Source organism: Ambystoma mexicanum, chromosome 13 (assembly GCF_040938575.1).
Source record: "Ambystoma mexicanum isolate Mex_15411 chromosome 13, UKY_AmexF1_1, whole genome shotgun sequence".
Classification (NCBI taxonomy): domain Eukaryota; kingdom Metazoa; phylum Chordata; class Amphibia; order Caudata; family Ambystomatidae; genus Ambystoma; species Ambystoma mexicanum.
In genome coordinates this window covers 690,341,997-690,365,676 of record NC_090938.1, presented here as the reverse complement: position 1 = coordinate 690,365,676, position 23,680 = coordinate 690,341,997, and the positions used below count along the sequence as shown (strand labels likewise).

The 23,680-nt window shown below is 46.0% G+C and overlaps 1 protein-coding gene across 3 annotated transcripts in view; it reads right to left on the bottom strand.

Annotated features, from left to right (window-relative positions):
* Positions 1 to 2,134: 2,134 nt before the first annotated feature.
* Positions 2,135 to 23,680, bottom strand: part of GRB7 (growth factor receptor bound protein 7) — a 715,403-nt gene continuing 693,857 nt past the window's right edge. For all 3 annotated transcript variants that reach the window (XM_069634743.1, XM_069634745.1, XM_069634744.1), the window contains 2 exons: positions 5,760 to 5,853; positions 2,135 to 4,622 (listed from right to left, as the gene is read on the bottom strand). In XM_069634743.1, coding sequence (XP_069490844.1) covers positions 4,476 to 4,622; positions 5,760 to 5,853 — 241 coding nt within the window. In that variant the 3' untranslated portion in view covers positions 2,135 to 4,475. The remainder of the gene's footprint in view (positions 4,623 to 5,759; positions 5,854 to 23,680) is intronic.

The following is a 23,680-nucleotide window of genomic DNA, read 5'->3' as shown; positions in this document are numbered from 1 at the left end:
TGCGGTACCGTAATTAGCACCGAGTGCCCTTTGCGGTACCCTACTTTAACGGCTGGTAAAACCAGCCGTTAAGGTCGGGTCCCGCAAAGGGAACTCGTAGTAAGGCAGTAAGGGTTTACCGGTACCGGTGCCCTTACCGGTACCGGTAATCCCTTACCAACTTACGTGTAATGCGGCCTATTGACATTGTTGGAACTATTCCGAAAAGTCCTATGAACAGTCCCTTTTTATTGGACTCATCCTTTTGAAGATGACTAACCTACACCTGGTGAGAAGACCACCTGAAACCAATCCTGGTTCCCTATTTTGTTCAACCACCACTTTTTCCTTTTGAAAGACTTCCTAACAAATGTTTGTGTCTAAACCTATGCTTGGCCTCACTCTTTGACAGACAGATTTTTATTTTGGACTTCCAGACTTCGACGGTCCTTAGAAACATCAGTTAAGGGAACCATCCCTTTAATGTTACGGCCAGTTAGGCATTACACCAACCCAGGAACTTTAGTAAATAAAGGTGCTGAAATGAATATTTTTGAGTCTGTGTCTCTCTTAATACCATGCCTGTCTCACAACCTGAGGGGGTTCAATACACGCTGTTTTATGTCTATTGATTCCAGTTTAAGGCTGACTGCGAGCATCCCACGTGCTTTTAGTGATGTGGATTCTTTGTAAGTTGAAGGCATCAAGAAAGATGTTCATTCAATGAGACTGATGGGGATGTGATTAGGTTATTGAACTCATTCGGCTCCACCCCTTGGAGGTGTGGGACAGATAAAATGGGAGGTGGTTTCTGTCTGGCGTGAAGTGTCATGCAAATCGCCCTGAGGCATCCATTGATATATAGCTCTGTATAGTACAACCCAAAGTGATCATAGGAAACCAACATTATCTGCTTAGAAACCTGACGTCGGAGAGAGTGAGGTGTATAAATAAATGGATTCATATTTTTTCTAGGAAGTGAACCAGTGAGCATGATTAGTGCCATGCGGATGCTTAATGGGGGTGGTTTTGATCAAGGATGCCACTATAACTCTAGGGATACTTTATGAAACAGAGAAAAGCATTGCAACAACCCACCATCAATCCAGAGGACCCCACCTCAATGTCTCTGCTATCCTGCCCTTCTCGCTTGCCTCCTTAAGGCACTTTATGGATTTTACCATCATCATCACCATCCTTTCTGTGCAGAGGCCTACTAGGCTGAACACAGATTGTGGCGTTCCCCACCATGCAGCCGACTCTACCTTTTGATTTAGATGTCTCAGAATTTTGTATTCACTGGGCCTCATTACGAGTCCGGCGGTAACAGCGGCGGTAAAAACCGCCTGGTTACCGCCGGACTCGTATTACCATTCCGCCTCCGTGATTCCCGGAATTACCAGGGCATTACAACCCCGGTTTTCTGGGAATCACAGAGGCGGAATGGTGTAAATCCCCATTCCCATTGAGTCCTATAGGACATGAGTCCTATAGGACTCAATGGGAATGGGGATCATGGAAACACCAGCAGCATCTCGTAATTCTGCCGGTGTTTCCTCGTCCGCCTGCAGGCGGGCGGTGTTAAACCCACCAGGTCAAACCTGGCGGGAACATCACCTCCCGCCTGTAGGAGTCGGGATCAGGCGGTCCGGAAACAACGGTGGTGGTGGGTTTACCGCCACCGTTATTTCCGGACCGCCTGACCTGTAATGAGGCCCACTGTGTCCTGTTGGTGATATTGGATTCAATTGGTGAATACATAGCGCTTTTTTTTAAATTGAAGAATGGGCTTTATTTTAAACTTATATACCAAACCAACTTCCACATAACCCAACAAGCAGCCAGAGCACCCCTGCACTGTACGGTTGCTAAAAAATGCCCATATAACGTAACATCTTCAAAGTTTGTTGTATGCATGGAAATGAGAAGACGGTAGTTCTGAACTTCATAGAAAAATCACCAGGTCTCGGATAAGTTCTGGGGCAGGAATAAAACTTACTGCACTTTGCATTCCATAATGTCACCTCTAGGGATGAATGGATGAATGCCCTAATGGAGTAGCCGTAGAGCCCCCTCCTTCTCATAGGGCAGAAGGAAACCATCAAATTCCCATGAAGGCAGGTACCACACTGATACAAAGCACACCAGTCGAGGCTACAAAAAGAGGCAATGTTTATTCGAAGTAGCTATAAATAGAGCAATTTTGTCTTTCCACAAAATATTTGTGTTAAATGTATGAGGTTGTGCACAAGAAGAGAGTGAGGAGAAATAGCATAAACGTCACAGTTCCTCGAGCCTCTAGGGAGAACATGCACAGAAGACAATAAGCTGTTCTCACTGAAGGCTGCTCAGACACCAGTGAGGCGAGGCTAGATGCTGGAGCCTTCCACAGAAGGACACCAGGGAGGTCTTTCAAGACATTCCAGGTTCCCAATCCTTCAGGAGGACCTTGTACAGTATCCGCTTCTCACTTTCTACTTCTTCAATATATCTCTTCTTCACAGCTGAGCCTCAAATGTAAAGTGCACAGATAAAGCGTAAGGCCCGACATGGTAGGTCCTCCCCATCCCACGTAGTGAGAAAGAGACACCCACGACATTTCTTCTACTCGAAGTACACCTTACATAAACTCACCGCTCCACAGGAATACTGCAACCTTGATGCAGTTAACACCAAATTCTTGCAAGCCTATCAGTTCCTGGGCTTCCATATCACAGCTGAGTGCGTTATGGGAATCAAAATAGTGTCCCTCTGGACTATGTGACCAGTTGCACTGGCTTAGAGACTTACAGTTGGCATTTTGCCCTGATAATCTAAGTCTTTTATGCTTTTGCTGGGTCATGGCTAGGTTAGTGGGGGCTCGTTCGGGATGCAGAACATTATGTGTTTGCATGTTAGCGGGCTCCGATTTCTGCACATTCCAACTCCACTTTGCACTTCATTCTCACAGTATTCTTACAGGATAACTTGTTCAGCCCTCTACTACGGTAGGAAGACACTGTTGTGATCCCGATAGGTGGGGAAGAACAGACTGCAACCACTCTGCAAAGCTTCCTCTGTCATGATCGGATTGTTAGCTGAGTATTTCTGCCACACAAACTACTGCATTCTCACCTGGGGCCTCACTCAGTGCCTTATTGTAAGAGGCAATTGTAGGTCACTGCTGACGTGGCGTCAGGCTGCTTGACCAGAGCCACTTGCAATGCTATATTGAGAAATGACACTGCCAGTGCTGAATCTTAGTTTGTCTAATTCTTCTATCTCCTCAGGTAGGGAAATACTGTGCACGATACTGTGCGTCACGGCTACACCAGAATCTAATCCCTCAGGCATTGAGCCAATGGCGTACTCCATCAGGACAATATGTGTAACAGTCGCATCGTATGCCCTATGGTAATGGATGGCATATCAGTGCCACCACAATCCATCCTGCTTCAACAGACACGTCCAGGATGCTGGTCCTATGCAACATGCAGTAAATTCTGTGACGCAGCCGAGCCAATCAGCTTCTTCTCTTGGACATGAAAGGCACCATTTAATTTCACCAGAGATGTGCCTTTTCACTGGAAGTGGCCTAGTGCAGATGGAGGTTGTTAAGTTTGTGCACCCTACACAGACTAGAACTCTATGGTGGCCCTCCCTATATCCCCCACAGTGAAGAATGGCAGAAAAGCACACATCTTAAATTCTGTCTAAAATATTCCATTCTCTTCCTCACTGCTCATGGATTTGGTAGATCAAGAATATTGAAATAAAATGTCTTTGCATCAGCTGTCCTTCAACCTCTTGATGTCATTACAGATCTTAATTCAGCCCTTCGAAGAGTTTGCAAATTACAGTTCTGACTCAAACAAGTTCAATTTTCCTCCGTATGGTTCACAACCTGCAAAAATAGAAGATTATTAGGGAGGGGGCGTGCTGGTGACAATCACAAGGTGTAAATCACAAGGCGTACTTCAAGCAAGATGTTGTAAGGACCACAAACTAGCCTCTAGGAGAACCCCTACTCCTGCAGCCCACTAGTAGAGAGTGACTGCATCCAGGCCACAGAGGGTGAAATGTTCCATTATGAAGAGCGGTAGGCTTGTTGGCCTGGGGCCATCGCTTTAGGCTTGGAAGCCTTTCTGGTGTGAGGATCAGTTCATCAACTGGGGTGGCGCGCCCAGGCTCATGCAAAGCCATTCCCAGGTCCCCTCCAAAGAATGACCGAACCTATGCCTGGAAAGACCCAAAGTCCGGATCTCTGTGTCCCTGCCAGGAAGAAAGCCCAAGCCGGTAAAGGCCCATGCCAGGGGTCAGAGCTCCGACTGGGGACCACAGAGCCCATGTTGGCGGGCCCACTACAGGAGTCACTGAGCCCATAACAAAGATGACGTGTCTCAAGTCGGGAGTCCTTAACCCCCAATGTTGGGGACCACAGGGCTCATGTCAAGGATCACGGCCCAACATCAGCACCACAAGGTTCACTTCTGGCATCACACAATCCTGATCAGGGATCACAAGGCCACACGTGTGCAGTAGTGCTTCAGCTTGCATGGCAGGATTCCCCGGTTGATCTGATGGAACTCTACCAGCTGGATTAGATCAGTGAATTTGGTCTGGCCATCGTCCATGGTGAAATAATGCCGCCCATCTTCTTCATACTGTAAAAGGAGAGAGGAAGGTGAGGGGTGGGAAATCCAGGCAAAGGAATTAGTTTGTTGTATAGATTATCCCCACTGAACCCAGGCAACAGCCACCTGCTTTCCGCTGTGTTAGTCTGCCGAAAAATGCAAACCTGAAGGTTGATTGCTCGAACATCATCAATTAATCTCAACTTTCAACAATTTCATTGGGCAACCCACCAGATCATCGTTTTTCAGCCTGCCTTACCAATACAAAAAGGGAAAGACAATATGCAAATCAGGCTTGGCCCCACTGCAAAAGGGGCAGACCAGTCCGGTTTGCACGAGACCACAAGTAAACCCAGTTATGTTTCGGCCTGCTTGGGCAACATCAGTGGTTGTAGGTTGGTTCTCTAGGCACTGCAGGCTCGGGACTCACGTCCGGGCAGTCCGTCCCAGCACCGGTGGTAAATGTAAAACTGATATGCATATGGCTGGTCCCCTTCTGCAATGTCCCTGATGAGCTAAGAAATTATGGTGTGGAAGGTTGCCCAGATCCATGCCAGTGATTAGGATTAATTCAAAACCTTCCAGACATCTCTTTTGTTGAAGTCTGGTCAAGACCTTCAAGGAGGGTGAAGCAGCTGTGCTCATGCACTGTTGAAAGGGGGTGCCTGGCAAGTAGCACGTGTGCACTAACACTAAGTGACAGGGCTTGCAAAGCACAGCAATAACATTGGTGAAGGTTCAACTCTTCCTCCTCCAACAGTCTCCTACCCCCCAATTCTGAATTTGGAGGCAGAGCGGAGGGGATTCCATGCAACCATTGTATGAAGATCAGAGGGAAGGTTCCGGGGGTGGGATACCGAGTTCCAACGGCCCCTTTTCTGGAAGAATAGTGCGTATGTAAGATTACCAAAACACTCCATCTCACCAGGCACACGCTGTTCCAGTCCTGTTGTTTGTTTTTCCTTCACCCATTTTAGTCACCAGAGAGGACCCACAACTACAACCCCTAGATTGCAACTGCTGGAGAGATGAAAGCCCAGGTCTGGGGCATGATGGACCTGGTGACAGGAAGCCACCGGCTAACCTTACGTGGCATAAAAGTATACAGCGCCTTCTATATCTTCTCCATTGAGCTGTTATGGTGGGTCAGGTTATAGCGACACCTACCGGCATGATTAGGTAGTGCTTGACCTTCTGCAAGTGGCACAAGGACAGGACGAAGCCCTTCGTGTTACGCTGACTTTCTCGTACCAGGAAAACTCTGAAAAACAAAAAAGGCCAGTCAGTGTGAACCATATGCAGCAGCGCAGGCAATCTATGCAGACCCAGTAAATGCTCAGCTTCTGCATGTCTGCAAAAGTGTTACACTGGCCCTTCAACGCAGACCCAGCTCCTGAGTGATCCCACCTGGCACTACCCAGAGCCATGCTGCCCTGGCGGCACTTACTCAGAGCCATTGTGTACAGGCCTCACTTTCCCCTACCATCTCTCCTGCACTTCCCCCTCTCCTTTTCCCCCATGCACTTTGTTGTCGCACTTGGACAATCTGAATGACACAAGGCCTAGTAGGATCGTTTGTCCTGTCTTTCCACTGTCTCCCCCTTCCTTGTCTTGTGGCACCTGGAAACACTTGTGCACAGGCACGTTATAAATACCAAATCATATCATATCATAAGCTTTTGCCTAGATTACCTAGCAGTAATCTTTATTACTCCAAGTGCCAGTCTTCCTCGTCACAGTCCTGCCTATCCCCAATGCTTGGATACTACAGAGTGAGGGACTAGGAAACTTTCTCTTTAAACATGAAGTGAAATAATTATAACTAGTTAAGGAGGACTGAGGACCGGATTACGAGTTTGGCAGCACTCAATGCACTAGGGAGGTGGGCTAACAGGTGGCCATTCATTGAGGCCTCAGTACTGCGCTGTACTAGGGAGATGGCCAAACAGGGGCCCATTCCTCAAGGCCTCAGGACTGCGCTGCACTAGGGCGGTGGGCTAACATGGGCTCATAAATTGAGGCTTCAGTACTGCACTGCACTTGGGAAGTGGCCAACATGTGCTCATTCATTGAGGCCTCAGGACTGCGCTGCACTAGGGAGGTGGGCCAACATGGGCCCATTCACCGAGACCACAGGACTGCACTGCACTGTGGAGGTCGGCCAACAGGGGCTCATTCCTCTTTATGCCCCAGGACTGCACTACACTAGTGAGGTGAGCCAACAGGGGCCCACGCTCATTTAGATCCCAGGACTGAACTAGAGAGGTGGGCCAGCAGGGGCCCGTGCCAGACGAGGACTGCAACATTTAGCCGGGGGCAGGGGGCAAGTGTATTTTTTCTGGTCCATAGTGCAGTAGCTGAAGCCCACAATGCAGAGGCCCCAACCCCCAGAACAAGTAAACTCAATACAAACTTCTCCCCCACTCCCCATATACTCAAGTATATATAGTATTCACTACAAAAAAAACTTTGTTGAGGGGACGTTATGGTTAAGTTGCCCTACGAAAAACCTGTGCACTTCACAAAAAAAAAGTTCACCCTCCCCATTGTGGTTCAAATTAAAAATGAAAAACCCCTGAAATTCGCCAGTTATGGCAGACTGAGCCCCCATACTTGCCATCGCCACTGTGCACTGCTAACACTAACACCCAGGACAAGAAAGATGACATCACAAATGTCATTGATGACATCACTGATGACATCACATGTACATTTAATTTTCAGACAAGGGGTTCAGAATGTACGTTTGGTAAAACAGTATCAGGGATTATCGGGACATGTGTAATAAACTTCATACTTTATCACGCAATGTAGTGTTTTAAAGAAAATTCCATTGTAGTGTTCTTTCTAGTACAGGAACCTACTCATACAGAAACGTAGGTATTGGCGGCAGCATACACCGCAGAGGTGCTATATTTCTATTTTCAAACGTTTTACTATAAAATGGTGAATGCTTCTGTACCAGACTTTTCTGGTCTCTGAAACATGTACTCAGTTGTTAATAATGCATCACTCAATACATATTTGTAGTAATACACACAAAACATAACTAGACTGCAATGCATACAAATATAGGGCTTATATATGGAGTGTAAAGTAAGCATACAAGAGACAGTATCATTAGCAACTGTGTATAATGTACATGATTGTAGTCACGTACAAAAATTATTGCTGTGCTTCAGGCCTGCTTCTTCCCCTATGTATCTACATCATAAGATGCGATTAAATTCTAAGGAAAGTAGTGTAAGAACATGTGAGAATAGCAATATCTATAAATGTAATACCTTTTCAAAGGTAACTTTCTGACTGTGAGTAAATAAACCTACCTGGCCTAGATAGATTTGACAGTGAACAAAAACGAAGGGGCTACACATGTGATGTCATCAGTGATGTCATCAATGACATTTGTGATGTCATCTTTCTTGTCCTGGGTGTTAGTGTTAGCAGTGCACAGTGGTGCGGGCAGTTATGGTTGCTTAGCTTACCATAATGGGGGAATGTGCAGTGTTTTTTGGTTTCACTGTGAAGTATAACATCCCTTTAACAAAGTTTTTTTACTGAATGTACATATATATATATATATGGCAGACAATGAAAACAAATAGGCTAAACATGTGAGGTTGTCAGTGATGTCATCAGTGACATTTCAGAGGACAGCTTTCATGTTCTGGGTGTTGTTAGCAGTGCACAGTGGTGATGGCAAGTAAGGGGGCTCAGTCTGCCATAACTGGCGAATTTCAGGGGTTTTTCATTTTTAATTTGAATCACAATGGGTAGGGCGAACTTTTTTTTTGTGTGAAGTGCACAGGTTTTTCGTAGGGCAACTTAACCATAACGTCGCCTCAACAAAGTTTTTTTTGTAGTGAATTTTACAGGTTTTTGGGAGGGCAACGTAACCATAATGTCCCTGTAACTAAGTTTTTTTAACAGAATGCCATAGGTTTTTAGTAGTATAAATGCATCATAACATTACTTTAACAAAAATGTTCGACTACATTTATCAGGGTTCTAATAGTAACACGTAAGCATACGACTGTAAAGGAACATTTTAAGTAACTGGCCACCTTTCGAAGAATTCCAGATTATCATATGCTGACGTACAGCATGAAGGCGTGTTCGAACAGTCGTACACACTTCACAATGACATTTGTAACTGGTTGATAGTGCGAAAGTACATTGGGTATTCTTGTAAGAACTTCTAACTGCAAAATCTCCGGCACAGAACTCCACAATGCAAGTGGGCAACATAATATAAGCAAGAGTGCATACCGATGTTTCTGGATCATGCACCCCCATTCCTCCGCAAAGAGTGGGGGATGAATGCCATTGGCAATCGAGATTTTACAGCAGTAATTCGTGGTACCAAGAAAGAGGATTTTTTGTCTTCAACCGAAATGCCTCCGGCGTTCCCGGCTGAAGAAAACAAATCCTTTTTCAAGATGGCCACCATACAAAGGGAAGACGGGCATTGGATAGAAAGCCTTCTTCGCTTTCCATTGCAGGCTGCAGAAAGCAAAAAAGAAATGGTGTTACCGTTATGGCAGCACCACATTTGTGTTCCTTGATAAATGTGTGGTTATGAGCAAGACGTTTACCAGAAAGGCAGTCCCTGGTGGACATGGCGACCTCAATGCAATGTTTTCTCCCTTGCAGTAAAGGCCAGTAGCCATGTCCCCGACATTGTGGGCACTACCCATACATAGAGGCTACCCCTCAGAGACGGAAGCTGTACCGTTAAATATGAAAAGATCACATGCACAACACAAAGCTCTTCAGTCGTTGTCAATGACCTTTACATACATGTGTTGTACATGTACTAATTTTTTTCTGTAAAAATGTGCGTAAAAACAGCAAAGGAGTAGTGAACTTACGTTGACATAAAATGCCAAACAAACTCTGTGATGTGAAGCGCAATGACATCAGAAATACTGAATGCAACACCATTACCACTCACCCTTCGACACATAATTTTGTAAGTGACACAGGTGGAAAGGTGTGAAGATGTGCATTGGGAGGGTGTAACCATATATTATTGTACAAACATTTCTGTGCATAGGGCATCTGGGTGACAGAAATTGGGCTGACTGTGACAGAAATTGGCCTGACGGCACTAATGCATATGAGATGGGCCTGACCCTCCCGTAGCCAATGCAAGTGGTATGGAGTACCTTTCTCCATAACGTTCCTTGGCAGCTTAAACAAATGCGTCCATATGGACGTACGTGCCGTGATGTAGCACCTACAAAAGAACACATTACGACCTGCAACATAGCATGCCACATTGTGAAAACAGACAGTAAATTTGTAAAGAAGACATTAACTTTTAAAAATGTGTCCAGTAGTTTTATTTCACAATAAAGTGAGCTAAATCATTGCCCTATGCAAGTAGTAAAGTAGTTTTGTTTCACAATGAACTGTGCGAAAAGATGGCACTATTCACTTTTCCATAGAAGTATTAAGTTTGTCTCTTTGGTCGACAATGACAATGTTAAAGGTCACATTGTTTTTTTCCACACACAGAAAGTAAGCATTGCCACCACAATAGTCGTTTTCCTCCCACATTGATGTGCAAGACGACGTCAACCGCTGTGATCTACACCACCAGAAAGGATGGAATGTTACTTCTTATAGCGACAGCAGGGTAGGGACACAGAAGGCCCACAAGATCATCCCAGTGAATTATGAAACTCAGATAGCCGGTTATGAACAGTTGCATTTGACGGTTAAAGAACCCGTCACTTGGCATCTGTAATCTGTGACATTCACAATAGGGAATTAAGTATCTGAGGAGGAAATGTGAATTAAAAGATGTATGAATAAGCAACCTTTGGAGAAACCACAGTTGTACTACATAACATTTTCAGTAAAAAATGAATTCAATAGGAGGAAATGTAGTGGGACCCTAGGGACAGCGATAATGTGCAATGTCCATAATTGGAAAAATAAATCGAACGCCACAGAAAGCTGGAACGTCGTTATTAAGAATACAATTTTTGTTTGGAAGTAGCTGCGCGGTGGAAGGGGAAATAAAATGTGTATCACTGCACAACCTGTGCACAAAAACAAATTCGAACACATACCTTTTTATTAAGTATTATTTTAATTTGGGGAAATGTAGTGGCACCCTACAAACGGCGACAATGTGCAATGTCCATAATAGGAAAAAAATTGCAGTGGCACATAAAACTTGTAAAACATTAGGGGAAATAATTATTTTTTTTACAATCTAAAACATAACGTCAATTTGATATATAGGCAGCAAAAATACACTTACATGATGTGGAGCGCCTCCATTGCATTCGCTGTAGTCAGACACTAGTGTATGTGAAAGACTGCCTGTTCGGGAACTAATTTCTCATGGTCGGTGCAAAGGTTTTTGAAGCATAACCTTATCAAACAATATGTTTTTCAAACTGTTACTCCCTACATTCTTTCTACTCTTTCCCTGTACCTCAAGGTTAAAGAACAAGGGACCCTTATGGGTGCCGACAAATATGCGGCCGTACTGAGCTCGTGTTGAAAAGAGAAAATGCAGTGGCCTTCACTCCGAATACAAATACATTCTCATTGTGCAACAACCTATCAGCGTCTATTTGTGAGAACCGCTACTGGCGTACACGTGCAGAAGGGCTGCGTGTACAAAATAGAGCAGGTGGCTGCCTCAGATTCCCACCAGTCTGACCGCAGTAATGTTGTTTATGTATTGTAAAATGGACGCAGTAAATTCATTTCGTACAATGAGTAGCACGTCCCACTGTACCGTATCATAGTGCTAACAAGAATACTTCAATGTTTGACTTCCCACTACCACGTCTCATGAACGCTCACCTTTCGAAACAGTGTTCCATAAGTGTTATAAGTGCATTGGTGCCTTCTTCGTTTGGGTATGTTAGCTCCGATGTTCGCGTTCAACAGAAAACTAAGTAAACATGGCAGACGTATCGAAAGATTACGACACACTTCACGCTGTGCCACAACCAATCGGTGAAAGCACAACATGGTCGCGGGTAGCACGCCACGGAATAACCAATTGCAATGTTCTCCACGGAGCGAACAGGGAAGTGTGACCGCGGAGCGGACATAGATATCACTAATTTTTAGAGACATGCTTTTTTAAGGGAACTACTGGATGGATTGTCACAAAATTTGCAAAAGCACGCTTTCTAGCCCAAGTCCCTGCCAATGCCTCAAATTTGGTGCAAATCCGTCCAGCGGTTTGGCCTGTAGCCGTGCGCAAAGTTTTCCCCCATTCAGTCTATGGGGAAAAAAAAACGTTTTGGGACCCCCCTATAACTTTGCCCCCCCTGGACCAAACATCACCAAACTTTGGTGAGGATTCGTCCAGGGGGAGCGGAGTTATAAGCCACCCAAAAAGTGCTCTTCCTAACGAAACAGCAACTTAACCATAACTACACGGCCACGAACGTGGCCGTGTAATACCTTATTGACCTTGCTTTCTTTTTATGCAACATGTCATTCATGCATGTTTGTGGTTTTCCTTAGTTACCCGGATCCCAGGAAACTCTCCCACACACCAAACATAATAACATGGTCTCCCAGAATAATATAATTAGAGAAATGAGACAGCTGGGATTTGAGCCCAGGTTTCATTGTGTCCCAGTTTGGAATTTTTTTTTTTTTTTTTCATCAGCATTTTTAAAGCACGCAGCAGCCCTTAGGCATTGTGGCGCTGTTACAGAAATTCTTGCTGGTTACAGAGGAAAGAGAAAGCTTGGTGGCTACATAGCAAACAAAGGTTACATTACATCTTGTCGGTTGCATAGGATAGTGGTTACATAACCATCAGAGGATACATTTCATCTAGGTGGTTCCGTGGGATGCATTCAACTTCGTTGCCATGATTATAATGTGTAGGAGCAGGGTGACTAGTTGAACAGTGTGGTTTTGAGGATAAGGAGGGTTCAACTCTGAGAGCATTCGGTCGGGCATTCCATAGTTTAGGTGCTATATGAGGAAATCCAATCCCTCTGGCGTTTACTCTTTTGGTAGATGGGACGCAGAGTTGATTAGCGTGGTGACTTCTTTTAGGGCATGTCGAAGTGTCTCAGGATATGGTTTCAGATAAGTAGGAAGGGGCATTGAGATTGATGCATTTGTGCGTTAGGGTGAGGATCTTAAAGTTGATCCTTTCCTTTACTCGGAGCCAGTGGGCGGTTAGCCTAGCCTGGGAGATGTGACCTGCTGAGGTTTATTGCTGAAGTGCCTGCAAGGAGAGCATTACAGTAATCAAGTTTTGCTCCTATTGTGGCACGGGCGATAGAGAGGCGGTTTTGAGTGGTGAGGAAGGTTTTTATGGCATTTTTTAAATTTGGTAGTGTGGGCAGAAGCAGAGGCAATGGCGCTAACCTGTCGCATCATAGAGAGGGTTGAGTCAATGTAGACTCGAAGGGTCTTTACTGAAGTGGAGACAGGTATGTTAGTGTTGTCGATGGTGAAGTGTTTATATTTTGGGTTGAGTTTGGGTAGTATTTCCTTGGGACCTAAGAGGATGATCTCGGTTGTGTCCCCATTTAAGCAGAGACTGTTGGCTGCCATCCAAGTTTGGATGGTAGAGTAGATTTGAAGGAGTGCGGTTGCATCTTGGTTGTAGGATCCAGTGAAAGGGGGAGGACTTGAGTATCATCGGCCTAGTTCGTGTAGGCTATGCCGAGCGAGTCCAGCATGTCAAAAAGAGGCTTAGTAAATAAGTTGCAAAGGGAAGCCGCAGTGCATGATCCCTGGGGCACTCCACAGTGAAGGGTGGTGGGATCTGCATTGGCCTGATCGGAGTAGACTTTCATGGCCCTTCCTTCTAAAAAGGAGGTTATCCATAAGGTGGTTTTATTTGACGGCAGGCTACATCTATTCTCCTCTCATCACATCCAGGGGCGGACTGGCCCATAGGGAACTCTGGAGATTTCCCGGTAGGCCTTTGAACCCTGGACCTTTTTTGTGTGCTAACCGATTTTATTTCCAATTTTTCTCATAGGAAAAGGGTTGGCCTTACTGAAAATGTGCAATATGGGGCCAGTTTGAAAATGATTTCCAGAGCCTCGTTTGGATCCCAGTCCATCCCGATCCGATCCCATTCCATCCAATCCCATCTTTACTTTGAAACCAGTCCAATGAGGTGATGAAGGTAGAGAACTGATTAGTACAGCTGAGCCATTGTTCAACCAGGGGGACCTGGCTTCGCTCTCACAGACAGACATGAGCTGCCACGGCAAAAGACCCATACCTGGCTTCCTGCATCCACAGGCCAGAACACAAAACCCTTACCTGCCACCCTCTCTATCCACCCCCACTCATCATAAGACCCTCATTTGGCAACATGCACCCCCGTCCCCATGTACACATTGTATAAATGGCAATCATAATTACTTGTAGGGATTCTAGTGTTGTGGGGTTGTTGAGGGGTTTCGCGCGCACCAGCTTACCTTAGGTTCTTGAGATTTATTCCTGTTACACACTGTCGCACTGTGTGTGGCCAAAGGGTTCCTGCTGCCTCTTTTTACACACAGATTACTAATGACACAACACAATTTGCGCCAGTGTAAGCCTGGGTTTTATTCTTAATGTAAGTAGTGTCCATTGGCGACATGTGTTTCGGCAGTTGGCTTTTGTCACAGCCGGACATCTATTACCAATGGGTGATTACTGTTCGTCTCTTTCCATACTTCTTAAATGAACCAATCAATGGGTACATTCCCTGAACCTCGTCTTTAGAGTTCTGTTCTTGCTATTATGTTCAATCCCTCCTAATTACTTATAGTGTAACACTATAGACTATAAACCCATATGAGTGAGACTTTCTCAACAGATAGTTAAGAAAAACAAGGAACAAGGATACAAAGCGATATGCTCAGGATCACATGATGTATAAAGTGTAGAAGCTGAAGATTTGATCCCTGTCTTCCTGGTTCCACAGTCTCCAATTTAGAAAGCTGGGGAGACTTTATCTTCTCCTATTCCATCTTCAATATTAGAAACAACAGAACACTTTCTTCAAATTTGTTATTCAAAGGATAAATAAATGATTCAATAAATCTAGCTTGCAAAGCGCCAGTCTCTCTACAAGAGGGAAGCCTATCAATCGTCTGTATCCTGAGGCAAATACGTCAGAGAGTACACACAATAATAATCATATTAGTCTGTACATTTGTGTGTGCTTTAAGTAAGGGTGTACTGAACTTCAGCTTGGAGTAAGTATTCGGACAAATTTCGGCTGAAAACCAGCTATTCGGCTTTGGCCGAATACTTACTGTAATACTTACCCGAAGCCAAAGTTCAGTCGGCAAGTGCCACTCCAAAGCCAGGCTGCTTGAGGGAGATTAAAGGGTTGGGAGCATGTGCTAGTTTAATACATGGGAAATTAATTCGCTGGCAGCTCCATTCTTAAAAGCAAGCTCTCTGCAGCAATGTCCTCGGCTGAAGGTCCCCGGAGCAGGAGCCATCATTTATGCTCCCGCTGTGGCAGTCTCTGGGCCCCTTGAGGCGCTAATGCGGGCACCCCACCTAGTCACGCAGTGCCAAGACGACACTCTGGGACACTTTGACCCGGCCAGAGTGGGGGCGCCTAAAGGTGTGGGTCTGCCACAAGGGAGGTGCTCCGCTGTCAAGCGGAGAGTCTTGATGAACTCTTTCCATCCTTCGTTTGGTTCCCATGTCTGTCAAGATGCAAAAAGGACATTATGCAGAAACCACGTGCTTTCCGGAGCAGGGTGCGTTACAGGCACCCTATCAACCTCCTACTTTTCTGGGTCATCCACGGGCTGGGACAGTAGCCACTTTGCAGGCGGTCAGAGAACCCTTTTCTCCATCAACCTGCAAGGTACATGACCAGAATGACAACCAGGCCACTGCCAGGCACCGCTATGTATTTAAGGGATGGTGGCTCACGGGGAGCCACAGGGCTGCTTAGCCACTAGCCATTTTCCCATAGTGCCATGAAGGGCAGCCGCCAGCCTGCATATGACATTTAGAGGGCTTATTCCCGAAGGCCCAAAATCAAAAATAAGACGGAGGCACTTCCTTCCCTAGGAACAGCAGGAGTATGTGGTTTAAGCCAGAGAGGGGTCTAGCACAAACGAAAAGCGGAAATAAGAACACAGATACCACGTGCAAGCACTAAGCAAAGGCCAAGGAAACCAGGGTGCATAGCTAGAAAGTGAACATTAGACGTGCTCTAGCGAGGTACCTTAAAATTAACTAAAGCCCAAGCTGTGCTACGAGCCCAAGCTATTCACTAAATCGGGGGTGGACTGGCCCATAGGGAACTCTGGCGATTTCCCGGTAGGCCTCTGAACCCTAGACCTTTTTTGTGTGCTAACCTATTTCCAATTTTTCTCATAGGAAAAGGGTTGGGCTTGCTGAAAATGTGCAATATGGGGCCAGTTTGAAAATGATTTCCAGAGCCTCGTTTGGATCCCAGTCCACCCCTGCACTAAATATGCAATGAAGGTTGCATACGTTGTTTTCCACATGTAAAAGAGGGTGCCCGTGTTGCTATACATGACATGATGGCATGTTTCTGTTAATTCCACATTCCTCTGCGCCAAGCCTCACCCCCCTCCCTCGCCACTTCCCCCTTTGCTGGATGTGCCAGGCTGCATCCCAGCGTGTGTCCTTTACATCTACATTCGAATGCGGGAGCAAAACGTTGTTTTACAAAGGAATTCACGAGGTGCGTGCAGCCATTTTGTAAACTGAGCTGCGAATACCGGACTTATTCCCGTTTTTTTTAATACATTGGGCCTCATTACACGGTAGGCGGTAAACCATGGCACTATTAGCGCCATGGTTCATGCCGGTAATTTACCGGTACCGCCTTGGAGGAAAGGGGAATTACCGCCCTATTCCAAGGTTGGCGGGCGGTAATTCCCCCTTCCCCCATTGCCCTTCCCCATTCTCATTTTTGCCCCATAGGGCATAATGGGAATGGGGAAGGCGCTAATTACGGTACCGCAAATTGCGGTAGCGTAATTAGCACCCTGGTCCCTTTGCGGGTTGGATTTTTAACGCCTGCAAAAAGCAGGCATTAAAATCCCCAACCCGCAAAGGGACCTCGTAGTAAGGCGGTAAGGATTTACCAGTACCGGTAAAATACCGGTACCGGTAAACCCTTACCGCCATCCCTGTAATGAGGCCCATAGTTTTTAGAGTAACGCTGTGGCCGATGTCATCCATACGTCAGATACTAGTAAATCGTCAGGTTAACAGAACACATTTGACTTTTCACCCCATGCTCCACCACCATCAGTGCCCATAATGTCTCCTTCAGGGCCCACCCTGCAGAACAAAAGGAGAGACACACATGCAGATACGGAGCTCCGTGCACACCAGGCGCGGAACACTGGTTCGCTATGTGGGCTTCACCTGTTACTGGATGGAGCAGGGATTGATATGCAAAGCCTGGGAAATTACTTCTTTAAGTTGTTTCGTTGTTATTAGCAGTGCCTATTCTAATATGTAAATGTTTAAGTAATTAGAGTTGTGATAGAATGTTTTCAACTGAAAACTTGCACACAGCCCCAGTTCCCTACTGAGGACTTGATTCATGGGAGGTTTTTATAATGGCACAATCCCATAGGAAAACGTTCCATGAATCAGGCCCTGAATGTCTTATTAGGCAATGAAAGCAAGCAATAATAAAACTCCCCTTCTCAAGCTTAGTTACAGCTACAATCTATAAGCACTATGAGCCTGTTAAAACAAGCATTGGCAAATCCAACAGTTTTGGCTCGTTATGCACTGCCTTTATATGCCAAGGTACTCGCACCATTTTGCACCTGCAACCATCAATAGCCAGTTAATACCACTATCGCAGTGCCTGGCAAGTGCCTTTCCCAGTTAATGCCACTGTTGGCATAGCCAGTGCTCGTTTGTTGTTGTTTCTAGGAGCAGTGTGCATCTTCCTACACACTTGTGTAATGCTGTTTATATATGTTTATAATTACTGCTGCATAGCTAATTGATTGGTGGCACCAGTACAGCTATATTGAGTTCCTTCCATCATTTTTTTTGCAGGACCAATTAATGCTGAATACTTAGGCCAACTATTTGGTATTCGGCCGAATAGTAAATTTACCATTCGGTACACACCTACATCAAAAGCACCAAGTCACATGGTAATGCAACCTGAAAAATATAAGAAAAGTCTTCATTAAAACGTAAGCTCATAAAGCAAGTATATGCCACTTTGTCCGAAATAACAAAGGGGTTGAGCCAGTCCCACAATTGGCTGTAGTGGCATGCAGGTCACACACAGATCTCAGCAACAGTCAGTCTGCTGACCTTTCCAGATGTGTACTTTTGCCTCATTTACACTATTTTACATGCCCATCATCCTCCGGTGTCCTTCCCTTGGTCCATATTCTCAACACCAACTGTTTCTTTCACTTAACTTTCAGACCTCTGTTCCCCTTTTGTGCAATCTTTTAGCCTTTAACTCACGCAACTCCTTCCCAGTTATCAATGTTTTGCCAATCACCCCCTTTAGTTACCCATCACACCAAGCCCAATACTTGCCCCTCACCACTTCCAATGCTCTCACTCACTAACATGTAGTCAGTAGAATACCATGATTTGCCTGTTAATGTCTGCCAGAGACAACAAGAAGCCAAGGTGGGGATCTTGCTGGTAATTGTGGCTATTGGGTCCATGCTGGGGATTTTGCAGAGCGAAAGGTGCTGAGGTGCTTTGACTTTTATTATGTGTCACGACCCTCGCCCAAAACCCCCTCTGGCAAACCCATTGGCCAGGTGGAGTCAGGTCTCAGGGCTCTAGAGCCTGGCATCCTCTTCAAAAGCCCTCATGGGGCCAGTCCTGGCACCTATGGCGCCAGGCTCATACACCATGAACAACAATGTGCTTGGGAACTACTTTATTGTATTGTCCACCAACATGGAGGCATCCACATAGCTTGGTTCCCTAAGAACCAAGCTATGCAGTCTAGTGTTTTGGGTGTGGCAGGGCTGGGACTACTTTCCCTGGTACTACTTTACCTGGGCTATATGACTGCAGAACATGCTTTGTGTTACTTTGCAGCTTGCAACGTGACGCTCACCGTGTCAGCTATTCCCTCGAACCTCGGAGAAGCAGAACCTGCAAGGAGACAAAAGGAACATCATTAGCAGCAGTATTTTACCTGCAGTCTTCATCTTTAAACACTCACAGCTACCGAGAACAGCTTCCTCGAATCTGCACGCCTCCCGGACAGAACGACCTGAAAGAGGAAGATAGAGGCAACATTAAAGAAAGCTGTAGAGACATTTACAAATTACGAACTGCTCAAAAGGCTTACCTGGCTGGTCGCCTCTCGGCTGGCACCACTCCGGACATTCCACTCGCGCTGAAGAACACTGCGACCTACAAGGAAGGAAAACACAGGTTAGCAAAGGCAAGACTTCGCAGCGCTGCGCATAGCGCTTACTTACCGCATCATAGCGCTCTTAATGCGCCATCATTTACCAGCGGGGCTCAACCAAGCCAGTTCGCCGCGCTGAAGCTCCGCATACCTATGGGAGAAAAAAAAGAGACATTTTAAACAAAGAAAGGCATGCAGGATAGCAACAAAACTAAAGAACAGCAATAAGACCTACCTGAGCAATATCAAACGGGCCGGCGTCAGTGAAGTAACTGGACCGCACTCGCCCATGAAAGACAACGCGCCCCTGCAAAGAAGGCAGGACGGAGAGCACGCCTAATTCTACTACAAGGCAGAACCTTCCCCGCAGACCACATCAGGGCAAAGCTGAGAAGCATATCAGCGAGTAACCCGGCTGGGTGGCGTCCCTGTGGATACCAGGTGAGCGTAACATATGTTCCCAAATTGCACTTTCTCGGAATGTCAGCTGAATACTTAAATTCATGGACGCAGATGGATCTGCAAGGGGAATCTGCTGGGATCTGATGATGGCGAGGGAGCATGAGTCACCTACTAATGTGTTTTCAAATAAGGGTGTATGTGTGTGTTATAGGTCACAGGATCTATCTGTGTTCATGTGACTTTGTATCTATACATCTGAATCTGTTGTTGATTTGCATAAGTGTCTTTTGTTGGTCACATAATACGAGTGTTCTGGACAAGACAATGAAAACTAATCATAGAATTAGGGGCCATGTCCAGGGGGTGAAAAAGTGACCATCTCTAATTGGCCCCTTCTCACCCACTTAATGCATAAACGGGTAAGAATTGACCATTCTGTGAATAGAAAAAGTACAGTAGTGTTTCAGGGCCACTACTGCACATAATATGTTTCTACCCCTTCACGTTGATGGGGAAAATGGCTGAAAGACATGTTTTTAAAAAAGTTACGTTACCACCGGCTGTTGTGGTATTTCTGAAATAGCCCTGGAGGTATTCCAGAAATATCACCTCCGCCGATGGTACTTTAAATAGGGTGGATTTTCAGAAACACCACCGGAAGGTGGTGGCAACTTTTTCCAGCGGCATTTCATTAAAAAAACAATCCACCCAACTCTGAATGGCTTCCCCTTAGTTTGTAGTCTTACAAATACCTGAATGTTACATCTTTCTGTGCATGTTTTTCAACTATGCCCACAAGTAAGTACCACAAACAAACCAACATCCATTTCTATAACCACCATGGGTGATATTCGGGGTGATATTAAATTCTTTTTGCAATGAACTCACCAAGAAATTCAGCAGAACATAGGTTCGGTATTCTTACAGAATGAAACCGAAGGCAAACTCTCAAAAGATATAGAAATGTACTTCCTTGGAAAGAAGGAGTTGTGATACGCTGCTATGGATTGTAACAGACCAGTGGTGTCTGGGGCAGAGTGGTGCCAACATTACCATCCAGGGCCACAGAATCTGTCATTTAATCGTGTACATTGCCACTGGGCAGTCTCCCACACTCACTCACTGCTGAAGGCCATGTGTGGGGGCCACCAGGCACATCCACACCATTTCTGAAATCAAGACAAGTGCCTTACCCCACCTGCACAGAAGCCGAGCAGCACTCGCTTCCTTTGAGGCAGGCTGGATTCTGAAGCATTTTAGACTTTTTCTATTATTTTCTTTTTACATTTTGCAGCTCTTGCCCCGAGGGCAGGAGCCCAGCCAGCTTGGGGGGTCCACTGTTCCCCCTTCCCAGTCCGCCCCTGGCCCACACTCTTAGGTCCCAGGACTGCACTGCACTAGGGAGAATAAAAGGCAGTCCTCTCTTCAACAGTAATGAAGAACGTCATCAGGCTGACGCAAGAGCGTGACATGATGTCAGAGGTGGGTTGGGCTGTACTGAGGTGCACACTTTTTATTCCCCTGAAATGGAGCACACCTAAGAGAGAAAATGGTAATTCCCCTTTGTAGACTGCAGACAACAATACTATTAGCATAACTGTGTGCCTCCTGCAGGCAGTGCTCAGTGTCGGTACACTTGGTGCAGATAATATTTTATTTCTTAAAATACAGCGCTTTAGAAGGGCTTGCTCCCACAGTGAAGCCCTGTATTATCAGCAAGCACCTCAGTTTATTGACCTCGGAACGGTGACAGGATTCGAACTTCTGTCCTTCAAACCAAACCCAAATTTTCCCTGCAAGCACGTAACTCGCAGAGCTATCCATCATACTACTGATGGCATCACAATCAATAACTGTGTACTCCTGGTAGTGCGCTAGTTGTGTACACTTGGGGCATATGGAACGCATGCAGTTCTCAATGTCTGCACGTCTCCTGAGTTTGTACTGCTGTCGTTGCGTTATTTCACTACACGCGGGGCAGCGGACATTGCACCCGGTGCAGCGGACAGTGCACCTGGTGCAACGGGCAGTGATGCTGCTGCCCCCAATGTCCTCTACCCCCCACCACGCTCTGGTAGGATTGCTACTGACACGGTCACATTGTTTCTGCACAGGTAACAGTCAGTGGCAGATTTAAGGCAAAGGGCAGCACCTGACACAGGTCCCTTGGTGGGCGGGTCATGAGGCGGAGCTTTGGGTGGGCGGAGTTACTTGTGCTCACAAGTGCACAATGGCAAACTTTAGGGACAAAAGCAATTTTTTATTAAGTTGTCTTCATTACAGTTACCTAGGGGTCTGACTAAGTGGAAACAGCTGAACCTCCTCAGCAGGCTTTGCTATTAATGCTAAATATGGTAAACCTAGAGAACATGCGCGTCCTTGTAGCAGAAAAGTGATCATTCTGTTTGTGGGGAAGTTGCTGCAGCCATGCATTGCAAAATGGCAGAATTGCATAGTGTTAAGCTTTTGCTGCACGGGTTGGAGAGTGAAAACCTCGGATCTGTATAAGGGTGTACTGTAGAGTATGGAATTACAGAGCCCTTTACAATATTTTCTATCTGCGTGTACTTTAGATGCAAAACAGATCAACATGGACAGTGTTAAAAAACAAACAAGAAGAGAATTGATGTTTGTGACAACAGTGTGATAAGCTGCTGTGATCGCCTTAGGACCAGGTGCTGTATCTATTAGTATATTAATTTGTTTTTTTTCCAAAAGATGATAAAATGCTGTGTACTACAGTTGCGGCCTTGAGCCTACATATAACAGAAAAGGGAATGCGACATGGAAAAATGCACTGATGAATAACACAAGCAAAATAGATACAGCACACACAGACACACATTGAGCAAATCATCCAGCTAACAGATTGCCACACTTATAATAGTGCCTCAGAGAAACAGGACCCTGCTGACAGTCAGGCAATAGTCTATCAAACTGCTGAGCTGAGCCGCAGATACAACAAGTCACATTCCGTGAGGAACTCTCTATAAAAGGAAGCGCCGAAGCAGCAGCGAATCACAGCCCTTTAAATATTTCTGCAACCAGAAGTTTGTTCAGAGAGAACACGTCCAGGGAGCGGTTCCTAGCCTGCCCATTCTCCCACTCTTCATGGTGACCTTTTTGCTAACACACGGCTTATAGTTTTGGGGAAGAAGAGGACACACACGGAGCAGCGGGCACCTGCCCACGCCCTTTTGCAAGGCAAACTTTTTAAAGCGCGTTGCTATCCCAGCTTGTTAGGAGCTGAACTAGAGTGACGTCACAGCAGAAAGGGCCCTGTGCTGTATGGAAGGGGCGGGGCCTAGCACAGGGGCCCGGTCGCCATTGGTCTGCCTGGCCACCGTTAAATCCGCCTCTGGTAGCAGTGCTGCAGTCACCGCCTGCCACAGGTGGTGCTGCTCAGGCTCGGGCTGGCCCATACCCGAACCAAAACACAAAATGCCAGCGTGGGACCGTTTTTTGGTTGAAATTGGGCCACTTGCTCGGCACCTGTGGGCCAGTTTGAACAGTTACTTCACCATGCAACTAGTAGTTTTGACCAGGGTTACTGAATAAATATTCTTTAACTGGTTTCCTGTTTATTCATGTTTAAATATGTTCTGCGTTGTTGTAACACATGTGCGAAACCTAATAAAATTTGATTTTAAAAAATAAAATGCACAATTTGCATCAAATTTCATTAAAAAACTCCCCCTTGGGTAGTTCTCCAACCGTCTGTCACAAAAGGAATGGAGTGCCATTTGCAACAGCGGGCCACTTTTTCATTGATGCACGAGACAATTGTATGCCCCAGTCCGACCCTGGTACTGCTACTGTACCACACTGCGCAGCAAGGGCAGGTAGTGTATGTGCCCACCCCCCTAGGTCTGTGCACTCCTGGTGGTCGCGGATGCGCTGTTAGCACATAGGCGGACGTTGCTTATCCCATCAGGTCTGTCGCACTGGAGAGCTGGAGCTTTCCTGGAGTCGACCTAAAACGGCCCCGGAATAAGCAAACTCAGACTAATCCCAGCTCACCTAGATCTGCCTCACGCCAGGCCTCCCGCGGATGTGCCGATCAGCAAAAGTGCTGTAATCTCTGCGATAATCTCTAGTGTTGACAGCCCAGCCGAGGGAGGGGTCCAATAGCACAATGGGTTCATGCAGCTGCCGCTGAGATGTGTGCGTAACCTCAGGTCTCAGCCTCAGTAACAGCTCAGAGTGTTGATGCACCGAAATCGGAGGGGAAGCAGCGTTCCACTAATGGGTGTGGTCCGGGCAGACCGCTCGTCTGGGTTGAATCCAGTGGTGGAAATGGAACGGGGGATCCCACAAGGGG